This window comes from Cupressus sempervirens, chromosome 4, assembly GCF_028749045.1.
Source record: "Cupressus sempervirens isolate cs-2001-9-10 chromosome 4, ASM2874904v1, whole genome shotgun sequence".
Taxonomy (NCBI): Eukaryota; Viridiplantae; Streptophyta; class Pinopsida; order Cupressales; family Cupressaceae; genus Cupressus; species Cupressus sempervirens.
The window spans coordinates 876716894-876743304 of record NC_143121.1 but is presented as its reverse complement, the minus strand read 5'-3'; the positions used below and the strand labels follow the sequence as shown (position 1 = coordinate 876743304).

Sequence of the window (26411 nt, the reverse complement as noted above, 5' to 3'; positions counted from 1 at the left end):
TAAGGACTTCTATTTTCATAATTGTCATGGTATAGGTTATAATGCAATTGATTGTACGAAACCTAAGTATGGTAATGATAGAAGAAATAGTAGAATATCTAGAAATACTAACCTTGCAGATAGAAGAAGATCTAATGAAAGGACATCAAGAGAAGGAGGATCTTATGAAGATAGAAGAAAGATCGTGTGTTATAAGTGTAACAACTTAGGACACATTTCTCGAAATTGTTATGCACCTGATGATCAGCAGAACCCTAGAAGCGGAGCACCAGTATGTCAGTTATGCAACAACTTCAGACACACAATGAAGTACTGCAAAATGGACAAAAACTTTGGAATTAGAAGAAATAATGGAAGAAACTTCAGGAATAAAAGGAACATAAGAAATGATAGAAGGAACCATGAAAGGAACTCTAGAACTAAAAAAGAGGAACACAAAAACATTGTTAGTGAACTTTGAGAAGAACTTAATGAAGCATTTGTGAAAGGAGTAGATATCTTAAAATAAAAATTAGATGATGATGAGAGAAGAAGATCAAAGTTAGTTGTTGAGTTTGATTCAATTAAGTTGAATTAAGCTTGTTCACAGCATCAGAATTTGAGAACTTTAGTGAAACATTAAATTAGAGGTAACAAAGTTGGGAAAAGGTGTATCTAGTTATGTTTAGATGATACCTATGTTTACTTATAATTTGGAGCTCATATAAACAAGTTACAAAGGAATTCAGAGTTACTAATATTACAATAAAGGTTGATTCTATAACAGAATATGAAAAATGTGTTTTTGCAGAGAATTTCGTGATGCGAAGTATTGAGAATGTTTGTCATGATGAAACAAGGCTATAGCAAATTGATCAAACCAATGTTACCATTAACATTGATGATACCAATCCATTTGGTGGTTCCAAACCAAATGAACCAGACACCAAGGATATTGAGGATAAGTTGAGACAGATTGAGGAAGAAAAGAGGCTACTAGAAGAAGAAAAGAACAAAATTGAGGAACTCAAGTAGAAAGTGCTTGAGGAAGATAACAAAAGAAAGAAAGATGAAGAGAAGAAAAAGAAAATTGAGGAAGATTAAAAGAAAATATGAGAAGAGAAGAGAGAAAGAGAGGAAAAGGAAAAGAAAGAAGAATAAGAGAAAACAACAAAAGAAGCAATAAAGAAATCGAGGCAGGATGAGACTAAACCATCTAGTTCATCCACTCTACTCTCTCTTGCCAGTTTGGCTACTAATGATGATGATCAAATAGATCTAATATCATCCCTATCCAAACTTATATAGAAGAATAAAATAGTGAAAAGTTTGCAGAAAACATTAATGGAAGTGATTGATAGATTGCACAGTACATTGGCAATTCATCACACTAAAACAGATCTTGAATAGAGAGCACAAGCTGTGCTAAAATCTTTTGATGAAGAGTTTACAAATCTATTGAATGTTACAAAGTGAAGGCACAAATTTCCCATGATGCTAACTTGTTTAGCACCATTTGTTAGAATATCAAGAATGACTTAGTTAATCTTGATACTTGTATAAAAGAACTTCAAAAATGCCAGCAAGAAGGGAAGACTTTGTATATTAAGTGTATCCTATCATACAAGCTGACTAAAGACATTGATAGTTAGATAGAGACAAAGATGAGTGAGCTAGAGGCTTTATCCAACCAGATCCAGCATCCATCTTCCAACGCAGATGATTTTGAAGGTCAAGTTGCCAATATTCACAATGACATCAAGAAACTAGAACTTTGGAAAGAAAAGATCTTGAAGAGGACATCTAATTTTAGAGAATCTATTACTCTAAAATTATCCTTCGTTGAGAAATAGTTAGAGGAATGTGTCAGGGCCAAGGACACATATTCAAACTTTTTGTATTCAGATATTAATGCAGTTGAGATTGCATCATTGTAGGGCCCATTTTTCGTTGCACCAAAAGCCATGACTGTTAGTGAACATGGAACACCACATAATTAACCACCTGTGGGCAGGGGAGCGCGTCGCATCACCCAACAATCTCCCCCTCGACGCGCATACCAGGTGCTTATGCGGGTCGAGAAGGCACCGAGGAGATTTGAACCCATGACCAGGCCAAAACCAGGCTCTGATACCAATTGTAGGGCCCATTTTCTGTTGCACCAAAAGCCATGACTGTTAGTGAACATGGAACACCACATAATTAACCACCTGTGGGCAGGGGAGCACGTCGCATCACCCAACAATGTGCAATTCTCACCTCAACTAAGTCTACCAAGGAAACATGGACCAAAGATATGGACAATATGAAGGCTATTTTTGATGATTTTATGAAGATCATATCAACATAAGGAAGGACAATAGTTTTTGGACAAAATCTTGACATTTTGACCTTTAATATTGATGTCAAAGGGGGAGAGATACATGTGAAAATTATATAAATGCCAAAAAGGGAGAGAGTCAAGAAAGGGAGAGATACAATGTGAATAAAATTAGTAAAGTATATTGTAAGGGGGATCATATGTAAAGTTGAATAAGTTGTAAAAAATGCAATGTTTATATGTTGTTTATGTTAAGTTTTTGTCACTTAACCAATTTTCCTATTTTGTTGCCATCAATGCCAAAGGGGGAGATTGTTGACAATTGGCTAATAGTGATATGTAATTGTTTTCATTTATGGCAACACACGATATACATAATAACAAGAAACCTCAGAAATAAAGATACTTAGTGTTTGGTAATCAAAAAATTGTCGAAGTATAGAGTTTGGTTTACAGTAGTGTATTGTTTTGTTTATAACATGTTGCTGACATCATATTATGACTAGCAAAGTTACTTGGAGATAGTATACATGTTAGTGATGATGTGTATAACCTTGGAAGTCAGCATAGACTATATAGAATAGAGATAATCATGTTTTGATAAAGCAAGATAACGAAATTGAAGGAAAGAATTGTTTTGTTTACAAAACAATTACTTATCCAATTAGGGCTGACATCCTAGATGTTTACTCTAACTTGGAAAATTGGTTTGTGGTCTTAGCTGACCCAACAACAATTTGTGTAAAGGCATGGTATTTATGCAAAGGACATTTTGCGATATGATGAAAGAAAGCTATTTTTGTGAAAAATGTGAATTGTGAATTGTAAAGAGAAAACTCTTGTGAAAGTAATATATGCGAAGTTTTATATGAGCTATCTGGTGATCTGAGATCAAGCTAAAGATCATAGATCAGTCAAGGAAAAGAGATAATAGTAAATTACTTGTTTGAGTAGTGAGCTCTTCTTGTAATTGAAATTGCATGTTTGGGCAATGAACTCTTCTTGCATACATTATACCATAGCTCCTAACAGGGTTGGAACCTCCTAACATGGATTTAAAGTCTCCTAACAGGGACTCCTTATACTAAATTTTCTCATTGACTCCTAAAAAGGTCCATCCTCTAACAAGGAACTTATATATCAATATATTATTTAGTGGGTATCATCCCCATCAGGGTTTTCCCTAGTTGACAAAATATGGTGTTATGAGTTATCTTTGTGCATTGTTACTATTATTGTTCAACATTACTTTATTGCTTTGTTATGCATGGTTTAAAGTAAGTAATAATATCTAGTTGGCAACTAAAGTTTGTAGATTATTGATTCACCTCCCCTCTTAGTAGTCCCTATTTCTAATAGAATACCCTACTACAGAATAAATTGAAGGCTAAGAAGGAAAAGCTTAACAAGCCTAGTGAAGCCATCAAATACTTTGAAAAACTAATGGAAGCACCAAGGCCAAAGAATGACACTGTTGGTTGAGGATATTCTACTACTGAACAAGAAGAATCATCTAGGAGTGGTGAACAAAGGAACAATAAAGGAAAGAACATCAAGCCCACTTGTCATCACTATGGACAATTAAATCATAGAACAAATGTTTGCAAGAGCACCACTAGAAATTAGAACCCTAAGAAGAAATTCAATGGACACTATCATAAATGCAACAACATGGACATCTGACACATGAATGCAAGACCAAGACAACCAACACTTAGAGATTTGAAGATTGTTGTTACAATTGCTAGAAGTATGGACACAACGCATATGAATGTAGATCCAAATCCAAGTAAACATCAAACAAATAGACAAACGTAAACCACAATGGAAAATCTTATGATTGGGATTACAATACAAGGTACAATTATGACTATTGCCAAGAATATGATCACATTCTTGAAAACTGCATAAGAACACGTTTCAGAGGTAACTACAATATATGGTTTAATGAGATTGTATGCTTTACTTGTCTTAACACTAGTCATGTTAACAAAAACTATCCAACTTGGTCAGTTGCACTGAGCAATGAAGGAAAAAAAGGCAAAGGAAAGGTTGATGCTAAAAATATGAAGATGTAGATGAACAAGACATGAAAAAATAAGGAAGATTGTAACACATCAAATGTAGATGAGGTCACTTCATCCAATGGATCAGGTGATCACATCAACCCCAACTAGGCAATCAAAGGTATGTGTGGAACTAACATTTGAAAAGTTAAATTATGCATTAGTTCCAAATATCTAAGATCTGACAAGATCATATTAGCATGAATTAAGATGCAATGAAGTGATTAGAACCAAGAGAAAATCTATCATTTTATTTTTTTCTATGTTTTTGCCAAGCATGGAAGGAATTGTAGTTGTTTCCAAGGAATGTAGATATGGTAGTGTGAGTTGACCTCGCTATATTAGCTAAGCATATTGAAAATCCTATGGTAGCTGAGTTTATAGCTATGTAAGAATTGAGCAATTAACACCAAATATGAAGGGTTATATAGTCAATTTTTTACTCATTTGCACCTACTAGAGTTTAAAGAGTGCAAAGAGTAAGAAGGTGAATTGCAAAAGGCAATTCTAGTATTTGTGAATGAGATTCAACCACAACTTGACATCATTCATCAAATTTGAGAGGTATTTAGCTTGTGCTGAGTTACATTGTTTTGTTTTTTGCAAACCCTAGGAAGTCGAAATGGAAGCTAACTCTTCTGCAACAGTTAGGAAAAAGGGGAAGTTTTCAATGTTTAGTTAATTCATAATGATTTGAGAAAACCCCCATTCTGAGCTATTCCTGAGATTGTGTATAAAGGAGATCTATCTGGTGTATTATCTATGATACCATCAAAGGTCTTTAGGGTTCAAGATGTGAGATGTTGCTACATTAGAAAGATTGGAGAGGTTGGAGACATAAAGATTAGAGAAACCTACCAAAAGTTATGTGACAATGGAGTATTGAAGGAGGAAAATAAGATTGTCTAGTGAAAAGGGTTGACACACTCCCTAGACTTTCCTCAAGGTTTCAAAATTGAATGGGTTAAAATTGTGTTGATCCATATACATGACAACCAAATTTGGTTAGAGAATGGACCAATCAAAATTACAAAAAGAGCTATGCATAGAGTATTAGAGTACCCTACCCTAGATAGACCAAAGAACATGTAGAGTGATGCAAAGGAGGTTATTGAGAAGAACACAGATGTCGTATGGAACAAGCAAGGGATGTCAATTAATACAATTTTAGATCCCTTGGTAGCCTTTGCAATCAGAGTTATAGCTCACAAATTCTTTTGGTCAAGCTGATTGAATAGTGTTTCCTATATAGAAGTTGACCTTGATTACAAGATTGTAAAACAAGACCATTCTTATGACTTAGCTGAGTTTCAACTTCAACAATTGTTAGAAAATATGGAAACCATTAGGAAGGCCAAAAGTGCATATTGTAAGTTTGGTTCTTTAATTGTTTGCATATTTTTCTATGTGCAAAACACATTCCCCACTTTTGGTAAAGTTTCTTGAAAGAAAACCAGGTCAGTAACACAACAGATAGCAGAGCTCATTGAGCAACTTGGAGACAATTTTGAGTCAGTAATGAATAGCTATTTTGAGGATTTCAAGAAATTCATGAAGCAAAGATTGAGGATTCCTATATCATTAGTGGAACAACATTACAATGATGTGTGTTTCCTAGTTGATGTAGATTATACATATGTGCAAGCATCAATTCCCAAGGTTAGATGGTTAAAGCCCTTGCCATATGAAATTAATGTGGATGAAGCCTCTATATCCATCATAGTTCTATCGACCAACAAAATTGACAAGGATGCTACATCCTTTGGAAAATATGACAAGGCTAAATTAATAATAACAATAAACTTATAAACTGCTTTAGTAGTAAGAAAGAAAACAAGACAGCAAAAAAGCTTAAATAAAATTTCGATGAAGGTGATGAAGAAGTAGAAGATGAAGGAGAAGAAGCATAAGTCAAGGACTTTTGAAATTTACACAAGATTTGGGTGAAGATGTTGATGCATAATGTGCCAGGAAGAAGAAGCTGGGGAAGCACCTAAGGTTGTCGAGAAGAAGAGGAAAGTAAAGAAACGGGTAGTGGAGAAACCAAAGAAGACTTTGAAGAAGTCACAACAAAATCCAGTTGTACATTTAACTAGGTCAAGCACTAGGGCAACCATTACACATGCTAAAGAAGTTGCAAAGCCTAAAGGAAAAAGAGCTAATGTCGTAGCAAAGTCGAGCCAACCTACTCAAAAGACTTTCAAGAGATTGAGGAAGAAGTACAAGCCACAAGAAGATTCAGATGAGGAGAAGACAAAGTCTCATGACTTCAGTCAATTCAAAGTGGTAAGCCACAATCCCTCTTCTGACATTGATAACTTTTGTGAAAATATTAAGACCAATGCAAATTTTTCATATTTCACACATGTTGATTTTGATAATTTAGGAAATATAGAGAAAAATAATACAAAGGAGGCCATATATGACATGATGGTAACTTTTAAGACCACTCCTCTAGAGATTGTCAACTCATTACCAAAGAGTTTATATGAAAGAGTTGAGCAAAAGTGGAAATTTAGTTTAAAAACTGAAAGACAAATTAGGGAAACTACTTTAGCCCAAGTGATGCCTGAATTGATAAGTAGATGATTGCCAGGACAACAGAGAAGCACACAGGGAAATTTTCTCCCAAATACTGAGCATTCCATATTTTAACAAAGCAAATAGAAGATGTGGTAACCAAGAGTACATAAATTTGGAAATCTATTTATGGGTTATCCACTAAAGTAATAACTAAGAAAGGTGAGCAAGAAGTAGTAGTTACTGAAAAAGAGAACCCAATCAAGGAAGGTGCTATGGAGGGAACTGTATGAACAACAAAGGAAGCCACATCTGGAGAAGAGCAACATGATGTATAAGATGTACAAGTGTCGAGTGTCAATCCCCCACATGATGACCAAGAGAGTCAACATGACTCATTAAGCATCAAGGATGTTCCTGACACTACATCAGAGAATGTAAATCCTTCGACTAAGGATGATTTGAAGAAAATACTACAAGACTCTACCAATTTAGCAATTCTATGTAGTAATCCAATATTGGTGAGAGTGGATGAGATTCAAAAGGCATAACTTACATCTGCAAGGGAGAAACAACAAGACACATCAAATGTGCCCCCACAAACTACAAAAGTAAAGGAGAAGCAATCATAGGATCTACATACATATCAAAGTGTAAACCTTGAACAAGAAGATGACACAAAAAAGACACCATCTGCAATGCCAATCATTGTCATTCAGATGAAAGAGGCAGAAGCACAATCTACAGGTATATCAATGCCAAGCCTAAATATTTCAACTTTACTAGCTCTAGAAATTGTTTACAAGGATGGAACAAAAGCAAACAAGGATCAGGAAGCAAGTCCTGTACCTACTCCACCATTACAGGGTGAAGCTCAACAAGAAGGAGAAAAGAATAAAGAGGATAAGTTGACTACTGAACTTGAGGGGAAAATTTCTATACATGCACTGGTTACTTTGCCAGTCTCTACATCTCCTATCAACAATCAAGCTCTTTAGAGGTCAAGTACACATGATACTCCACTACAAATATCAAGGTCAAGTTCCAACATACCCAAGAGTGTTTATGTTACATCATTTGAGGATGTAATCTTAGATGAGGTGATTGAGCTACCAAAGTTTGATTTGAATACAATCAATATTGAAGAAATGAGCATTCTTCAAAATGCTCTACAAAGGAAGAAGAGACAATAAATCTTAAGGAGGAAGCATAAGAAAAAACAAGTTTTGCATGAAATCAAAGACATATTATTGATGCTTTCAGCCTCTCAAAAATAAATGAAGATAAGTGTATTACGGAGTAACTTGTTAGCATTGTGGACAAGATTAAGGATAAAGACATAGACACAAATGTCAAATTATTAGAATGGTTTGAAAGGAAGTTTCAAACCAAGGTTTTGGAGAAGATATGTAGTGTCATTGCACTTAGACAGGTTGATCTAGCAACCAGAATGGAAAATGTAAAGAAGGTGTTAGAGAACAGTTTCTCTCTATACACAAAGATATGCAATGTTGAGATATTTACTAAGGAGACTCAATGGGATATTGATCATCCATAGGGAGATTCACAATTCACAGGTACCACAATGCAACAATCTCTAGATAATAGTCAGTTACATTTTTAGCGGTTATTGTCATCTCAGAGTAGGCTTGCCAAGATGGAAGCACATGATGCTAATATTAGGTCTACTATGATCAGTATCCAATCCATATTGACACCTCACATTGAAGTATTACACAAAGAACTAGCTTATGTTGATACACTGTTGAAGAAAGATTCCCATCTTTCTACACATAAAGGCTTAGTTGACTTTGCTGCCCAACTAGACATTCAATATCAATCCCTAGATGAAACAACATGAAATTGGGATGCAACATTAAAGATAATAATGGAGCCACACAAGCCATTTTTGGATAAACACACTGTCAGTGTACCACCCAATTGACATAAGTGTCCAAAAAGGGGGATTATAAATTTTTTGGAGAAAAATGTTTGTCCAAGTAGATATCTACTCAACAGGAGTAATTGAAACAAACACAGAAACAAAGTACTTACTCAGGGGGAGCAATACAATATGAAAGTTAGACAACATTTTTCATATAAAATTTTGCAAATCTTGAAGTTTTAAATATTTTGTACAGAAGTCAAGCAACGAATATACATTGTTTGACGTATGCACAAGATAAGGATGTATATGCCATGACAAAGTGTTTTTGCCACTCATGTCAAAGGGAGAGATTGTTGATCTCATTTTGGTTTTGACAAGGTAGTGACAAAACACTTAGTCATTATCTATCAGAATTAAAGTACATAGTGCATGTCAAGTGATTAGGGCGAGCCGAGTAATCAGTGCAAGCCAAGTGATTGATGCATGCCAAGCATAAGTTTCAGTTAGTACATGCCAAGTAATATGACTAGTTAGTGCCAAGCACTAGTATTTACCAAGTCACTCAAGTGTCGAATAGTCTATACATGTCGAGTGATTTAGGTGTCAAGTAACAGTTAGCGCCGAGTTACAACATTCAGAGCATAGTGAAGGCTGAGCATCAACACCTTTGGATGCCGAGTGAACAATTTTTGACATAGTTGTTTGTTATGGAATAAATTCTTATGTAAAATATTTTTGGGCAACATAATCATGGATTTACGATTATGAGAGATAAGTATGGAGTCATATTACAAATCCCTATACAATACATGTAACCAATTAGATTAAAGGAAGGTTAAGGTGGCAATAAGGATCAACCACAACCATTGATTCTAACCTAGTCCATCTCCACCTGTGCTTATTTAAGGAGGCAAAACCTTAAGAAGTTTATCATTGCGTGAGGAGATGAATGCTAAGAGTTGAGAAGACATTCATGGTGGCTATGACAGAGTTATGCAAAGCATAATTAGTTTAAGAGAAACAAAAACAAACAGTGAGAGGATTATAAAGGATAGATGTGATCATAAGGATCAAGATACAATTAGTAAAGAGGAGATCTAATATCAAGCACAAAGGTGCTAACCAAAGATTAGGTGCCGAATCATTCTAACAGGTGATGCAGAGTAAATCTCTTAATCGAGTAGTACTAATAATCTGTTGTAAATCTCTTAACAGAGTACTTACTTAATTGTGAGTTAAAATCTTTTAGCAAAGTGAGACCTAACAATCTTTGTAAGCTTTTAACAGGGCAAGCCGCTAATAGAGCATATCATAGCTTATGATCAACACTTTGTAGCCATAATTGGCCACACTTTACAATTGCAGTAGTGATGATTTGTGGGTGTCATCCTCACCCCAGTTTTACCTTCTCATTGGAGGGTATCTGGGTAACCAATTTATTGTGTTATGTGTTATTTACTTTATGCTATGGTTGTGATGCATGCTAAGTTATTTCAGTTTATATGTTAAATTATGAGATAGATGTTGGTGATATGTTTTAGAGGCAAAAGTTTTAAGTGTTGATTCACCTCCCCTCTCAAAACTTACTTTCCCATTGTTATTTCCAACAAACACTTGTGCACAATTTTCTTGATTAAACACCCTTTCTTCTTGAAAAATTTACCCTTATTATTTCGTATTTAGCATTTGGGTATAACCATAAAGAAAGATTTAAGTTAGTTCATGAGTGAGATTTTTCCGGAGAAGGTAATTGCTGAAGAAGCACAACACACCCACATTCATGTTGAAAAGGGAAAATGCCAATTGTTCTTTTATTATTATTTGATAGATACATGCAAGTATTGTTCAAACAACCATCTTTTAACCCCCAACCATAAATGCCATATGTGAGAAATGTAATCTAAAGCATTTGATTGTAGTGCCCTCCCTTTATTTTAAAAAAATGTCAAATTAAGTTTTTTTAGCAAGAGTTTTATTACAAGACTATAGTTTTAAGAAGAAAAAAAAATAAAAAAAAATAAAAAAAAATTGCACATTATGCTATTTTTCAACAACAAAAAAATACTCAAGGGCCAATTACACCAGATACGGCCGTGTGCTTGAAACCTCTTCGGCTAAGAGCCAAGGACTAAGGAGCATCCATGTTGCCAAATTCACCCGAGGCATGATCCTGACCTCATCACTTGTAATGTTTTCGAGCCTTGCACTCAACAAGACTTGATCTTTGGTGGACTCTTTGTGAGCCATTCAACTTCATCAGTACACCGGATTTTTGAGAAAACAAGACTACATAAAACAAAAACTTATTAAAACAGATTCATAACAGGTGGGTTGACATTGAAAATAACACGAAAAGGGTCACATAAACTAGCCGGTCTCATAGATGTCATTTAAATACCTTCATTCATTCAAAAACAATAAAAAAGCTTTTAATTTTCTTACTTAACAAAAGGCACGAAATATTTTTTCCCTTCCCCCTATCTTTTCATATTTGACACAACTCCGATGAAAATTCAACATATTATCATCCTCATGGTTTCCTTCATCTGCAAGGAAACAATAGAGGACCAGAATTCATGCCAGACAACGATCATTCCAAAGCCTTAATGCTAATGGGGTCCAGTCCATGAGGATCATGTGCGTTGGAAGGTGAAGTTCTTAACCCTCTAGCGAGATAATGGGGCCTTTTAGTGGGGTCTATACACTGAGCTGATTTACAGTGTTAATACCTGTTTTTGGCATCTTGTCTTCGTTGGATTTCTTAGTCGAGAAGATTAGGTGGAGCTGTTCACTTTTGTCCTTATGTTCAGCTTTACACTATTTACACGCTGTTTTAGATATTTAAAAACGAATAATTCTTATTGAGGAAGTCAAACTTCATACCGGATAAAACACCCACAAAATCTACGCTTCCCGCGTGATCACAAACGGAAGGGTAGGCCACCACTATTCCCAAGAATGGCAAACTCCATTCAATTGCAGCTGTATATAAGAAAGCGTGGGCATAAAATCCGAGGATTAAAGGATTTGAGAATTGTGTGCAGTGATCCATGGCGGAACAATCAGCTTCAATCACGCAGCCCCTCCTCCAGCCTCATCCTTCCGCGCGTAATTCCTTATCTTTTGATGCTTCCAATGCCCATTTATTTAATTCTCTATATTACAATTAGCGCACTGATAAGTCACGGTTACCTTGAACTTTACATTTTGTAATAAAAACTGAAAAGCTTCACTGGACTTACTTGTTATACAAATGTAAGATCCATCGGAATCATGCTTTGATATCCGAAATCCTAGGGTTAGAATGACTTCACGTCAATTGTTCTAAGTGCCTTTGAAGTTGTAGATGAAAAACATAGGAGTTTGGAACATTGTATTAGGCATCAGAATTTCTTAGGGGATTAATGTCTTTGAAATGGGGAAAAAAACAATTCAAAGTAAGTTTGCTGCGACAATGGCATATAAAAAATAAAAAAGAAGACTTTGATTGATGCTCCTTGTGCAAGGAACACAGTTCCTAAATTTTCTTCATCACACGGTTCATTTGCCGCCCCCTTCGTAGGGGTTGCTTGCAGAGTTGGTTTCCTTAAACACATGCTTTACTATTAAAGAACTTAACTTTCGGTAGTCTAAGGCTGGTCTTGTAAAGCCAAATCACAGGATTGGTTTTCTTGGCTAGAATTTTGTCTCACTTTTAATTTAATTCACTGTAAGTCTCTATGTACTATTTGCCATTCAGAAATTGAATTTTTAGTACTTTAAGACAGATCTCGTAGTGTAGCTAACTTGCATGGTCGTGCTGAGAGGCTCAAGGCTCAAATTTAGTGTTAATTCTTATTCAATGCAGCCTGAACAGTGCGATCTGGAAACTTAATTTTCATTTCTAGAATTTTGTAAGTCTTTAAGTACTATTTGCCTTTCAGAAATTGAAGTTTCAGTACTTTAAGACTGATCTCGCAGTATAGGTAACGTGCATGGTCGTGTTCTGAGGTTCAAATTTAGGTTAAACTCTTACTAAATGCAGCCTAAACAGGCAATCTGGAAATTTAATTTTCATTTGTTTAAGGCTGGTCTGGTAAAGCCATTTATCAAGGCTAATCTTCTTGGCTAGAATTTTGTTTACCTGTTTATTCAATAACTGCAGCATTGTTTGTAGTCTAGAAATTCTAATTATCAGTTCTTTAAGGATATTCTTGTAGTAAATGTAACTCACAAGGCTGGTGTTTTAGTTAGAGTTTTGTTTGAGTTCTACTGAGAGCACTATAAACATTCTTTGCAATCCAGAAATTCAATTTTCAGTACTTTAAGGCTGGTCTTCTAGAATAGTCAACTAGCAAGGTTCGTCTTCCTGGGCCAGAATTTAGTTAAACGGCTTCAACCTTTTACTGAAAGCACCATAAGCACCTTTAATCATCCAGAAATTTAATTTTCAGCACTTAAAAGGTTGGCCTTCTAGTAAAGCTGATGGTCAAGGTTGGTGTCCCTTGGTAGACTTTAGTTTAAGCTTTTACTAGGTGCAGTGTAAACACCATTGCCATTTTAGAAATTTAGTTTTTGATACTTTTAAGGACGGTGTTGTAGGAAGACTTACATGGCTGGTTTCTTGGCCACAATATATTGTAATCTTTAATTGAATGCAGTAAAAACACTCTTCACCGATGAGAATTTAATATTCACTATTTCAGTCTGGTTTCATAGTGAAGTCAATTCACAAGGTGGGTTTCATGTCTAGCAACTTAGTTTTCAGGACTTAAAGATTGGTCTCATAGTAGTTAATTCACAAGGCTGGAGTTGTCAGCTAGAAGCTACTTTAAACTTTGATTGGCTGCACTGTAATTGTTGACAAAATGTGTGCATTCTGTTTAGAGGTTTGATTCCTGTGCATTGATTACGTCTTCATCCAGAGGGCCAGCTAGCAGAATGGGCACAGGACCAGTATGTTGGCACAGCCCCACGGCAACCTGCAAGTGTTGAGATTGATGCTGTGGTTACTGGGCAGGAGATTCGGTCTGCTGCTTCCTCAGATCCTTATCCTCCATGGATCCATGGTGCCCTTCTTACTGTTCCAGAGTCATCAACTCAGGGTAACTCTAAAACTATTTGCACTTTGTTTGATTAACTAAGCAATTCAAATTTACTGCTAATAACCTCTCTGGAACTTCTGTTTTTGAATGTAGTTGAAATTGTTTCCTATCTTCCTTCGATTAGAGTATGGATATGAAGACTGATTTTACCAAATTATTGACTAGATTGAATTTGGAAGTCTGACTTTTGAAAACTATTGATTAAGCCAGGTTTCAAAGTCTGAATTTTGAGGATTATCATCTCAACTCGGTTATGGTCCATGAAGTATGAATATCACAAAATTAATTGACTGAGCAAGTTTTAGGTTCTTCTAATTTTACAAATTATCCTGGCTGATCCAGGTTATAAAGTTTGAATTTTAGGCTGAACTATTGGTGGAGTCTGAATTTTACATTATTGACTTAGCTAGGTCCTGGAGTCTGAATTTTAGAAAATTATTGTGTGGTTTTGGTTACGGTGTTTTAACTCCACAAAAATTATTCACTAATCTAGGTTAAGAAAAATAAGTTTTACAAAATTGTTAGTAGATTTGTTGGACTCTGAATTTTATAAGATAATTCATTCAGTTAGGTGACAAAGATAATTTATATTTTGGGTTATTAAATATTGAGTCTTACAAAGTTTGACCTATTTGAGCTGCCATTTATTCGGTTTTCTAATGTATTTAGTCTTACTTTAGTTTTAATTGCCCGTTCTGAGAGTATTTGAATACCATATTCAATGTTTAATATGATTTTAAAAGTTGAAATGAGTTTTTTCATCCTATCTTCTCTCACTAAAAAGTAAAAAGCAGGGATATGGTTGGGTCTCCTTTTTCTTTGAAATCAAAATGAATGATGAGATATGTTTTTTTTTTAAAATTTTGAACTAGAAATGAGACACTAATTAAGGTGAGTTTATTGCCAAGTGAGCCCAGAGTTTTGTCCTTTGTATCAGCTGTATATACATTGAGTTCCAAAAGATTGGTCTTGTGAGTATGTTTGGGAATGCCAATACTGGTTATTTTGTATGTTCTTAGCTAGGTTTCATTCTTGTTGTGGTTAGGGTTTGAATATCTTCGAAGCTCTGGATTCATACCTGCATGTGTATGAATCATACTCACAGGTGCTTCTGCAATCATTTTGTCAAATTTTGAACAAGTGAGGTTCAGAGCTTGAACACAGACCCCTGCTTGTGAGAACAACTTACACCAATGTTTTGGGTTAAGGATGAGACCGTTTGACTAATGTAATGACCCCTTCTGGGATTACCCTATTTTTTGTTCTGTAATCACAAATTCAATAAAACAGGGAACATAATAAAGTTAGAGATATAACTTCACTCAAAGAATATTAAAGCAAGATGGATCAATGTTGAGATCCTGCAATCATGTTAGACAATTATTAAAGATATAATTCATAAAATCAATTATTACGACTGGGGTTAAAGAATATATTCATGATCATCTTTAATCATATAAAACGTACAATTTATTATTTGGGTTCAATCATATTGGGGCTTGGATAATGAGACATATGGGTTGCCCAAAGTAATCCTCTATCCTAAGTCCTGTTATCAACAAGGTTTGGACCCTGACTAAGCTATCAACTTAGCCACCCTTTGAAACCCCACCCTAAACACTGAATAACAGATTATATGCAGTATTAGGTAAACCATTGAATGCAATTAATAACTCTTCCAATACAATCAATGAGGCACATACGTAACGAATCTACAATGGAAAGGAGTATCGGTCCTTTAATATCATACGCTTAGTATTAACTGCCTATGTCAAGACTTGAGTTACTAACAAAGCAAGATTGATGGGTGGTTGGAAATTTAATTAAGAGGCAGCGATTCTTATTATGACAGGACAGAAATACATTATTTATCAATAACAATTCATTCTTTTCATTTAAGGCAGTGGTTAGTAGATAAGCAAGGCAGCGATTTGGATGGGGAGCAATATCATGAGGAGATTTGCCCTTTTGAAAGTGCAGAACCACTGGAAGAGGTGATGGTTCAGCCTCTATATAGAACGGGTCCTCTTTGAAGGAAAGGACACCGAACAAGGACAACAGCATCAAATCATTAGGTAATATGATAAGTATATGTTTTCAGAAAATGCATATATTAATTTGCAGCCTCCATACTTGTTGGGGGTATGCTGTATATTGTAGTGAATTGTATGTCAATCATAACTTGCATCAGATATAGAATATTTTGCTTGTCAGCTGATATACATGTTATATGCTGTTCTGGATTCTGGTACATATGTGGGTTCAAGATTTGGGTTCAAAATTTGTTCAAATTTTTTTTTTTAGTGTTGGGTTTGGATTTGTTTTAGATTCGTCCGTACAAGTTTTTTTGTCTGCCTGCCTGGCTGTCTTTCTGTCTCTCTGTCTGTCTGTCTATCTCTCTCTAATCTCATCTTAATTTAAATCTTTATTTCATTGTGCAAAATCAAGGCAAATTTTGCTTTCTTAATTTGAATTAATTTCCATCCCAATTAACGGCACTAAAATTTATCCTCCCTTGCTTAAATTTATTAAATATTTAATCCAAATTTCAATGCAAGGCTTACTTACATTAAATGATTATCTTCTAATGGTAAATTCAAATTCAATCTCCATGCTCAAATATCTCACTTTTGGTCCCATTGTCCAATAAATGTGATTCACTCCATTAAAATTTTGACAATATCTCACATTTCCGCAATAAATTTCCAATCTTATCAAACTCCACGAGAGGTAGGATGGTTTTATGGTTGAGATTGCTTATTAATCTTGGAGTGGAAACCACTACCTACTTAGGCAAAACCATTAAATGATAACTGAAACCATTAGAGAGTTAGGCAAAACCATTAATCAGCAAGTGGAAACCACTACCCACTTAGGCGAAATCTGTATGCACGAAGTGGAATTCACTTATGACATACGCAAAACTATACAATTATTTGGTGGAAATCAAGGGCGAGACATACAATTGAACTAGAAGTAAAGGGTGACTTAGCGAGTGCAAGCAAAGCAAAGTGGAAATCACCATGCACTTAGGCAGGTTTTATGTATTTTTGGCTCAATTTGAATTTGAATTTCTCAATTTTTACACTTAGCCAAATTTTACCATTTTTTCCCCTTTTTTTTGACACTTAGCTAAATTTTGCCAAACTTTCTGTAAGAATTTGGCTTAGGCCAGAATTCACCCAAGAACTAAAGAACTCAACACAAGCACACAGTAGACCAAAATAGATAGAGTATGATCAGAATGACGATATTCATTCAATAACCGGTTGAGAGTACACTAGGAGTGCTTGAATATAAAGGCCTCAGAAGAGCTTCGAGAATGCATAGAAGTCAGCATCATGATATGTCATACAACCAGGCACATGTCCACCAGATATGGGTTATCCTCCATTGAGCACGGGATTAAGTGCGATGATGTGAGGATAAGCCTACAATGGTGTAGCACGCAAATCAGTGGTGTAGACAACATGTGCTAAATGAGGAGTGTGGATAACTGTGTTGTCAACATGACAACTTAGTGAATGATGCATACTCCTGTGTTGTAGACACCATGTGCATAATTAGAGTTGCGTAACTCAATGAGAGTACACAAACTCCTAAGTGTCTCACCTAAAATAATAATAAAATAATGCAAAATAATTAAATAATGCATTAAGTAAACTTAAGTAAGTGTAATAAGTAAATACTTATTTACACCAACACCCCCCCTTAAGTGCAACTTAAGGGAATGCCCTTAAGCTTACGAAATCTAGAATGAAATGCAAGAATGGGTCCTGATTACTAGGCCATGTTAGGTACCCATGTACATAATGATATGCAATCTCCCATAAAGCGGGGAAAGAGGGAAAACCTCATGGGAAAAACCCTCCCCCCAAAAGAGAGATAACTAGGGATGCATTGATGGATGGAGTAATCAAGACCCCCCATTACGACATACATCCAGTATATACATAAGAGAATGATGAGAGAGGAAGAGAGACAGGATAGGCCCCCCCCTCCCAAAGAAGAATGTCAAACAGTGACTGCTCCGATGAAGAAGCTGATCCAAGATTGCAGAATGGTGTTCCTCCCCTTAGGAAGAAACAATGCCAAGGGTACACGTGAGACGCTTCCACTGTGCGTGGAAAGAATCCCATGGATAAGTGATGTCTTTGAAACCTGCTCAACTAGCTGAAGAACCTGTCCCAAAGAACTATCTATCTCTGCAACTGATGAAGAACCCTGCTGCAACTGCTGATCATAAGTATCCACAATCACTTCAACCTGTGAGGATCGATCATGCAGAGAATGAACAAGAGAGTCGGATGGAACCCTCGTGACAATTGAAGAAGGTACTTCTACATCAAGAAGAAGAGGCAGATCATCAATACTGTCCCCCAAATCTGTCACTGAACCTGTATCTGGAAGACTAGATGTACCCTGTTGTTCTGGACCTATCACTGTGGCAATGTATGCATGTGGATTGAATTGATGAAGTGACCTCTCACTGCAACTGTTGATAGAACCCCACGTGTCTGAATCTGTTGAAGCACTATCGCTGAAATCACTATTAGTATCCACACTGTATGATGTGCGAAGAGGAGTAAAGGACAAGCTTGGTGATCTTTCCTCAAAATATACATCCTTCTCCACAAATATTTGATGTGTCTCTGGATCTAGAAGTCTGTATGCCTTCACACCGTCTTCATAACCAATGAAAGTACAAGACCGAGATGACTGTGCCTTGCATCCCCTGGAAGATCTCTTTGCCCATGCAGGACAACCAAAGACTCTGAAGTGTGTCACAATAGGTTTTCTGCCGCACCATGCCTCAAAAGGAGTTTTTGCCATCTAAGGCTGGATGAGGAGAACGATTAAGAATGTGAGTGGCACTAGAGATTGCTTCAACTTCTAATGATGGATCGAGAGACTTGGCATGTATCATGCAACTAGCCATAGACTTAAGAGTTCGAATCCTCAAGGCTGCAACATCTGTCTTATGCGGACTGAATGCTGGCGGAGTCTGAAGATCAATTCCCTCATGTTTGCAAAAGTCCTTAAGTCTTTTGTTCACATACATGCTTCCATTGTCCATGCCGAGTACTTTGATGGCCTTTCTAGATTTCCGTTCTACATGAGTCTTGAAGCCTAGAAATGTGTCCAACACTTCATTCTTACTATGCAGAAAGTAGACCCAAGTGAACCTTGAAAAGTCATCAACAAAGGTAAGTATGTAGCGACCCTGTGTAGATGCAAAAGGACCTGCTAATACCATGTGAACCATCTGTAGAACCCCTGTTGCTCTAGAAGACTTCCCTCTTTGTAACTTCCCCTCTGAATGCATATTCACTGAATCTGTTGAACATTCACCCTTAGAAAAGTTGATTTGAGGTAGACCTTTCACCATTTGGTTTGTGCAAAGTTGCTGAAGATAGTGGTAGTCAAGATGACCATACCGCTCATGCCATAATTGCATGTTTGAATTGGATTGAGATAACAAGGCCTGTGAAGGAGACTTGGGTACAAAATGAGAGAAAGAGTACAACCTTTTGTTATCATTCACTTTCTCCACTGCAACCAAGGAATCATCTTTGAGATTGTGCACCTGAACCAAGTCTGGAAGGAACTCAACTCTATGTCCATCTCCGAGGTGAGTGATTTGGTGTTGAAAGGACATTCGAACTTAGGTTTGGAACATAGAGAACCTCTTGAAACTCTCCATCTTCCATTTCCTGTAATAACCCCAATAGGTTATAACTTCTTCAAACACCAAAAATCTTTATACTTCAGTTGTTTGACATTTCGTCAAACACTTTGCAAGCAAGCTTTGATACCACTGTAATAGTCCTGCTCAATTCCGACCTTAAAAATGCTGGTTGAAGGCTCGGAGAATTTTGTCAACTTTGCATACAAGGGGTCATATGACTGATATAACTTTTTAGATTACTGCAATGACTCTTGTTTCGATTTGCATCAAAGAGAATGCTTACAAAAAAGACTCCAAATTGTCTAAACAATGATCTAACATGAATGTGCAACTAATTTTTGACAATATTCAATACAAATATGTGACTTAACTACTTGCAATATGCAGCTACAGCAATTAGTAATTATGACAAATATTTTTGGATGCAACCTAGGATGGCATTAATGCACTTACAACCAAGTGGCATTAATATAAACACTTAGTATGCAAAATTATAACATTATTTATGCCAAGAAGAGAACTTACAGCCTATTGACATTTTGTCAAACAATTGGCATGCAAACTAATAAGCTGATCACCAAACCCTAGGTTTGCAATATAGATAGTCTACAATTACAGTGCTCTTTCAATTGCAAAATCCTAGCCTTCCTTTGATACCAATAATGCCAAATGGCAAACAAAGACAAGTACAATATGAAATAGTGAAGTGTTGAAGCTATATTTGATACTCAGCTGAAAACTTACATTTCTCAATAAATATGCCAAATGAGAAGTGAAGAACCTGATTATAGATGGCTGTAATAATTTTCTACAATGCTGCCCTTACTGCTTTGCTTTTTTCCGATCTGCTTTTTCCACTTGCTTTTTCCGGATTTGCTTTTTTCGTTTTTGCTTTTACGAATTGTTTTTTCGGATTGCTTTTTTCGGAGTTGCTTTTTCGGACTGCTTTTTCCGCCTCTTTTTTCAGGTCTGCTTTTTCGGCCTGCCTTTTTTGGACTGCTTTTTTTTAGTTTTGCTTTTTCGGCCTGCTTTTTTTGCGGACTGCTTTTTCAGCCTATGGACCTGCTAGAAATGACCTCCAATAATTTCGGCCCTGCTAAAATTGCCTCCTGAAATGCTGAAATGCTGAAAATGGCCTTAGGCCCAATGATGCCCTAGTTGAAGTGACTGAAGTATCACCTCCAAATGTGCAACCTTTCAGAAGATATTTCACTTCCTCAGTTATGCTAATCCAAGGGAGTTTTCGTTCCCAAAGATCAATTGACTATTTGAAACCACTTGGCTCCACAATAGACTATGTGACTGAATCACAATTTGATGTCAAGAGAGAAATAAACAAATGAATGATTAGAATGAAGCCCGGGGCGCCTATTTATTCTTTTTCTCCACTTTCTCCAGAAACCTCTAGAACATTATTTTATTTTATCTATTAAGTGACTTTATAAAAAATATTTTATAATTCAAGTCACTTTATTAAATTAATTAAATATAAAGTTACCTTTTAATATTTATTTATTTGATAACTTTATAAATAATTAACTTAATACCACTTATTTATTTAATTAAAATAATTAATTAGTCATCCTCATAAAATATTCATTATTTTGGACAACCTAATTAATTAAATTAATTAAATCAAATTGCCTCCAAAAATGGGGACATGACAGTCCGCCCTTCCTGAAATTGCTTGTCCCCAAGCAATGGTTGAACAATAAACCAATCAATCCGCCTGGATCCCAAATGTAGTCATGAACTGTACCACTGTTAATTAACATAGGCTCCTGCAATATCCTCTACAATATAACCAAGAGGAATCCATAATCAAACTGACAATTACAACTCAACCAAACTCCAAAATCACAATTGCCACAGTCGGAAACCCAAGAGACACTAACTCTTAGAACATTAGAACCCAAGTAAAGTGGACAACTCAAAATGCCAACATAGTAAATACCATCAACGCATTCCACTGGCCTATATGGAATGTACAATCCAACTCTGCAACAATGGCGAACACTCCCGAATGAAACTGTACCAAGTATGGAGAATCCACACACTGTACAACTCCTGTAGTCAACACAACTCTGCAGATCACCGACCACTGCCTCATAACCATAACTCCCATTCATCGCTGATGGCGAAAAGACATCACAAGATAAACAACAAGAAATGGAACCCAAACCAAATCTGCCTGCCATCAACTCCTCAACACAAGGATCAAATGCTAACTGATGTACATACCCTGCAGTATAATGCCGATAAAAAGAACCATCCTCAGTCAACAGCTCACCATGAACAAATGATACAACCCACTGTGACTGATCACCAGCTAGGTCAGAAGATGTCATAGCCAAAGGAGTAGAATCAATAACATCAACCGTTGAAGCATCACTCCCAAACTCTTGCTCTAAGTCATGTATTATCAAGATGTCAACGGCAGAACCTATCACCATGTCATGCCCATCACAACTCTCATCTCGTGGCGTCAAACCGTCCCATAACTGATGACAAGCACTAGGAACCAAAGTACATCTCCGTATCATCATCTCATCAACATGGTCATCAAAGGTAAATTGATGAGCATACCTCACAGTGTAATGCTGATAGAATGCGCTAGTCTCAGTCAGTGGCTCGGACTGCAATCCAGATGAAACTAACTGCAATCAATCACTAACCAAGCTGGAACTGACTACTGCCTCCAAAGACATCGCCAAAGGAGTGGTATCACTAGCAGGAACCATGCCAACTGCCGGCTCACCAACATTACCCATGATCTTTGATACAACATCTCTAGTCTCTGTACCATCAGTACTAGAGGCCACCACTATGTTAGGCATACCACAACAATCTGCTAGAGCACCTAACTCAACTGAACTTGACTCTAGTGGGAACGAACCTGATATGCCAATGTTAGTATCAAGGATGGATGCATCCCCATCTCCACTGTCTTTGAAAATCTCGACCATGGACATCCTCGAATCACCAGACACCACAGCTTGTGACTGTACAGAATCTGATAAAGACTGCAGTCGCTCTAACTCCATGGTTACCTTAGCCAAATGAAATTGTGACTCCTCGAAAGCCAACTGTGTACTCTCAAGAATCTCAGAAGTCACCTCGAGCTGCTGAGTAAGCTCACTCACCTCATCTTCCTTGGCCAATAATGCATCGTATGCTGTACTCCCCCACTCCATAAGATAATCTCTGTCGGCTACCAACTGCATATAATTTTGTCTCAGAATCCAGATAGCCTCCTATAAAGAGTGGAACTCTGTCAAGGAAAGATAACTGCCTCCCTGCTCATCACTAGTAGGAGAACCCCATTCATAAACTGCTAACAACTGACGAGCAGCATCGAAATGTTGGCAAGCTATAGCAATGTCTCGCTCACTAACTCTCAACTGACTAGACACATGATGGCACTGGCTAGACTGTCTCCTACCAACCTCCTCTGACGCACTGTCTAAAGGAGTATCCTCAAAGTTATTGGTCTCTAGAGTATTACCATCCATATCCTGCAAATCAACTCCAAAGCTCATATCAACATACGGAGTATCAAAAACTGTAGCACTGTTGTCCAACTCCTCTGTACCAAAAGAAACTGCCAAGGAAACTAAGTCTTCAAAACTGTCCACTGCATCCTCCTGGATGTCATCAATGCCAATATGATCCTGGGACTCATCTGTACACACTGCCAAATATGAAAGATCATCAACACATTCCAGCAAGAATGGTCGATTGGATATATGAACAAAGCCCAACACCGGTGTATAAAAACTAATACCAACATCGGACAAGCTGCTGGCACAAGAAAAGACAACACCGTGCAATCTGCTAATCAAATCCATGATAGCACCCAAACAATTACTACTACCAAAAAAAGATCTCTAGTCAACTGAATCCCGGATGCTAATATAACAATCTCAAGTCCATATCCGTAAACTAGAATCAGCTGGTAACTCAAGCAAACTCCTCAACTGAGTAATATGACCAATACCAACTAACTCCACATACCTGTCTGACATTGTCCCTGTATCCTGGATGTGAATGCAAGATGAACTCACAACATTATCAACGACCACATATGATTTACGTGCCGCAGAAAGATGAGTATCAGGAGTGCAAGATGAAACTAAACTCAACTCCATGCCATGCTTATCCCCATGTCTCTCCCAGTCTTGTAATGCCAATGGAGTATTCACCAAAGAAGCTTGAGTGTCCTCAAGCTCGCGAGAAAGCTTGTCAACTTCCTTCCTCCTCAAGGCATCTGAATAGTCTTCGACAAGGCTAAGAAGATGGTCACGATCTGATAGAAGATGTAAATAACTCAACTTCATCGTTCCCATTCCTTCCCTAATCGCCTGTAAGTCAACACAAGAAGACTTTGCTTGAACTCCCTTATGTCTACCCTGTAACTGAATCATCCGAATGTGATCCTCTATCATATCCCGCATCTTGTCATGAGTGATAATGAAGTCATAATACTGTCTTCGCTCACCTTCAGCTGGTTGGACAAATCATGTGAAGTACTACCAGCCTCAACCTCATGTGACGAAGCATCTATCTGTGCCGGGTACTCTCTCTCAGCAAAGTCATGAATGCTCAATGTTTGCTCATCTCTACCAAGTATCTCACCATCATGCACAACAACATCCTCATAATCATCATCTGAACCCACTACGTTGTAGTCACTGCCTGTTCGAACTAAACCATCCCGAGTACCTGTGACATCACCCTCTGACGACTTGTATACAATTGTCTCAACTTGAGTATCAAGTTGACCGTTACTATCAATCTGTGTAATATCCATTCCCACTACCTTCTGAAGTATTGTGTGCCCAACATCTTCCTCCAAGCTAGTCTTATTTTTGTCCTCCCTAGATTCAGCTATATGCTGGTCACCAACTGCTGCAAACTCCTTGTAGAGGTTTCTAGATACCTCACTTGTAGAGACCCTTTGTTCCTCTTTCTCTTTGTTCTGTGATGTAGTCCTCTTAAACATGGAAACCATCAATTCATTCATCCTTTTTTGACTTTCATCCAACTTTTTCAAATTTTGTTTAAGCTTCTTCGTATCTTTGTCCCACTGCTTCTGGGTACTTGAAGTAAACATGATTAACTAACTGATTCAATATCCAATCTACCCAATAGGATGGCAGGTCAATAGCTCTGATACCACTGTAATAACCCCAATAGGTTATAACTTCTTCAAACACCAAAAATCTTTATACTTCAGTTGTTTGACATTTCGTCAAACACTTTGCAAGCAAGCTCTGATACCACTGTAATAGTCCTGCTCAATTCCGACCTTAAAAATGCTGGTTGAAGGCTCGGAGAATTTTGTCAAACACTTTGCATACAAGGGGTCATATGACTGATATAACTTTCTAGATTGCTGCAATGACTCTTGTTTCGATTTGCATCAAAGAGAATGCTTACAAAAAAGACTCCAGATTGTCTAAACAATGATCTAACATGAATGTGCAACTAATTTTTGACAATATTCAATACAAATATGTGACTTAACTACTTGCAATATGCAGCTACAGCAATTAGTAATTATGACAAATATTTTGGATGCAACCTAGGATGGCATTAATGCACTTACAACCAAGTGGCATTAATATAAACACTTAGTATGCAAAATTATAACATTATTTATGCCAAGAAGAGAACTTACAACCTATTGACATTTTGTCAAACAATTGGCACGCAAACTAATAAGCTGATCATCAAACCCTAGGTTTGCAATATAGATAGTCTAAAATTACAGTGCTCTTTCAATTGCAAAATCCTAGCCTTCCTTTGATACCAATAATGCCAAATGGCAAACAAAGACAAGTACAATATGAAATAGTGAAGTGCTGAAGCTATATTTGATACTCAGCTGAAAACCTACATTTCTCAGTAAATATGCCAAATGAGAAGTGAAGAACCTGATTGCAGATGGTTGTAATAATTTTCTACAATGCTGCCCCTACTGCTTTGCTTTTTTCCGATCTGCTTTTTCCACTTGCTTTTTCCGGATTTGCTTTTTTCGTTTTTGCTTTTTCGAACTATTTTTTTGGATTGCTTTTTTCAAAGCTGTTTTTCAGACTGCTTTTTCCGCCTGCTTTTTTCGGGTCTGCTTTTTCGGCCTGCCTTTTTCGGACTGCTTTTTTTTAGTTATGCTTTTTCGGTCTGCTTTTTTTGCGACTGCTTTTTCAGCCTATGGACCTACTAGAAATGACCTCCAATAATTTCGGCCCTGCTAAAATTGCCTCTTGAAATACTGAAATGTTGAAAATGGCCTTAGGCCCAATGATGCCCTAGCTGAAGTGACTGAAGTATCACTTCCAAATGTGCAACCCTTCAGAAGATATTTCACTTCCTCTGTTATGCTAATCCAAGGGAGTTTTCGTTCCCAAAGATCAACTGACTATCTGAAACCACTTGGCTCCACAATAGACTATGTGATTGAATCACAATTTGATGTCAAGAGAGAAATAAACAACTGAATGATTAGAATGAAGTCCGGGGTGCCTATTTATTCTTTTTCTCCACTTTCTCCAGAAACTTCTAGAACATTATTTTATTTTATCTATTAAGTGACTTTATAAAAAATATTTTATAATTCAAGTCACTTTATTAAATTAATTAAATATAAAGTTACCTTTTAATATTTATTTATTTGATAACTTTATAAATAATTAACTTAATACCACTTATTTATTTAATTAAAATAATTAATTAGTCATCCTCATAAAATATTCATTATTTTGGACAACCTAATTAATTAAATTAATTAAATCAAATTGTCTCCAAAAATGGGGACATGACATTTCCACATTTCTTTTTTCTTCAACTTTCATTTTGCTATCATTCC

The 26411-nt window shown here is 36.6% G+C and overlaps 1 protein-coding gene across 1 annotated transcript in view; it reads left to right on the top strand.

Annotated features, from left to right (window-relative positions):
• Positions 1 to 11793: 11793 nt before the first annotated feature.
• The window catches only part of LOC149564191 (chaperone protein dnaJ-like protein), a 79300-nt gene continuing 64682 nt past the window's right edge, over positions 11794 to 26411 (top strand). The window contains exons 1-2 of the mRNA XM_089827268.1: positions 11794 to 11881; positions 13678 to 13857. Of these exons, the coding sequence (XP_089683394.1) occupies positions 11824 to 11881; positions 13678 to 13857 (238 nt within the window). The 5' untranslated portion in view covers positions 11794 to 11823. The remainder of the gene's footprint in view (positions 11882 to 13677; positions 13858 to 26411) is intronic.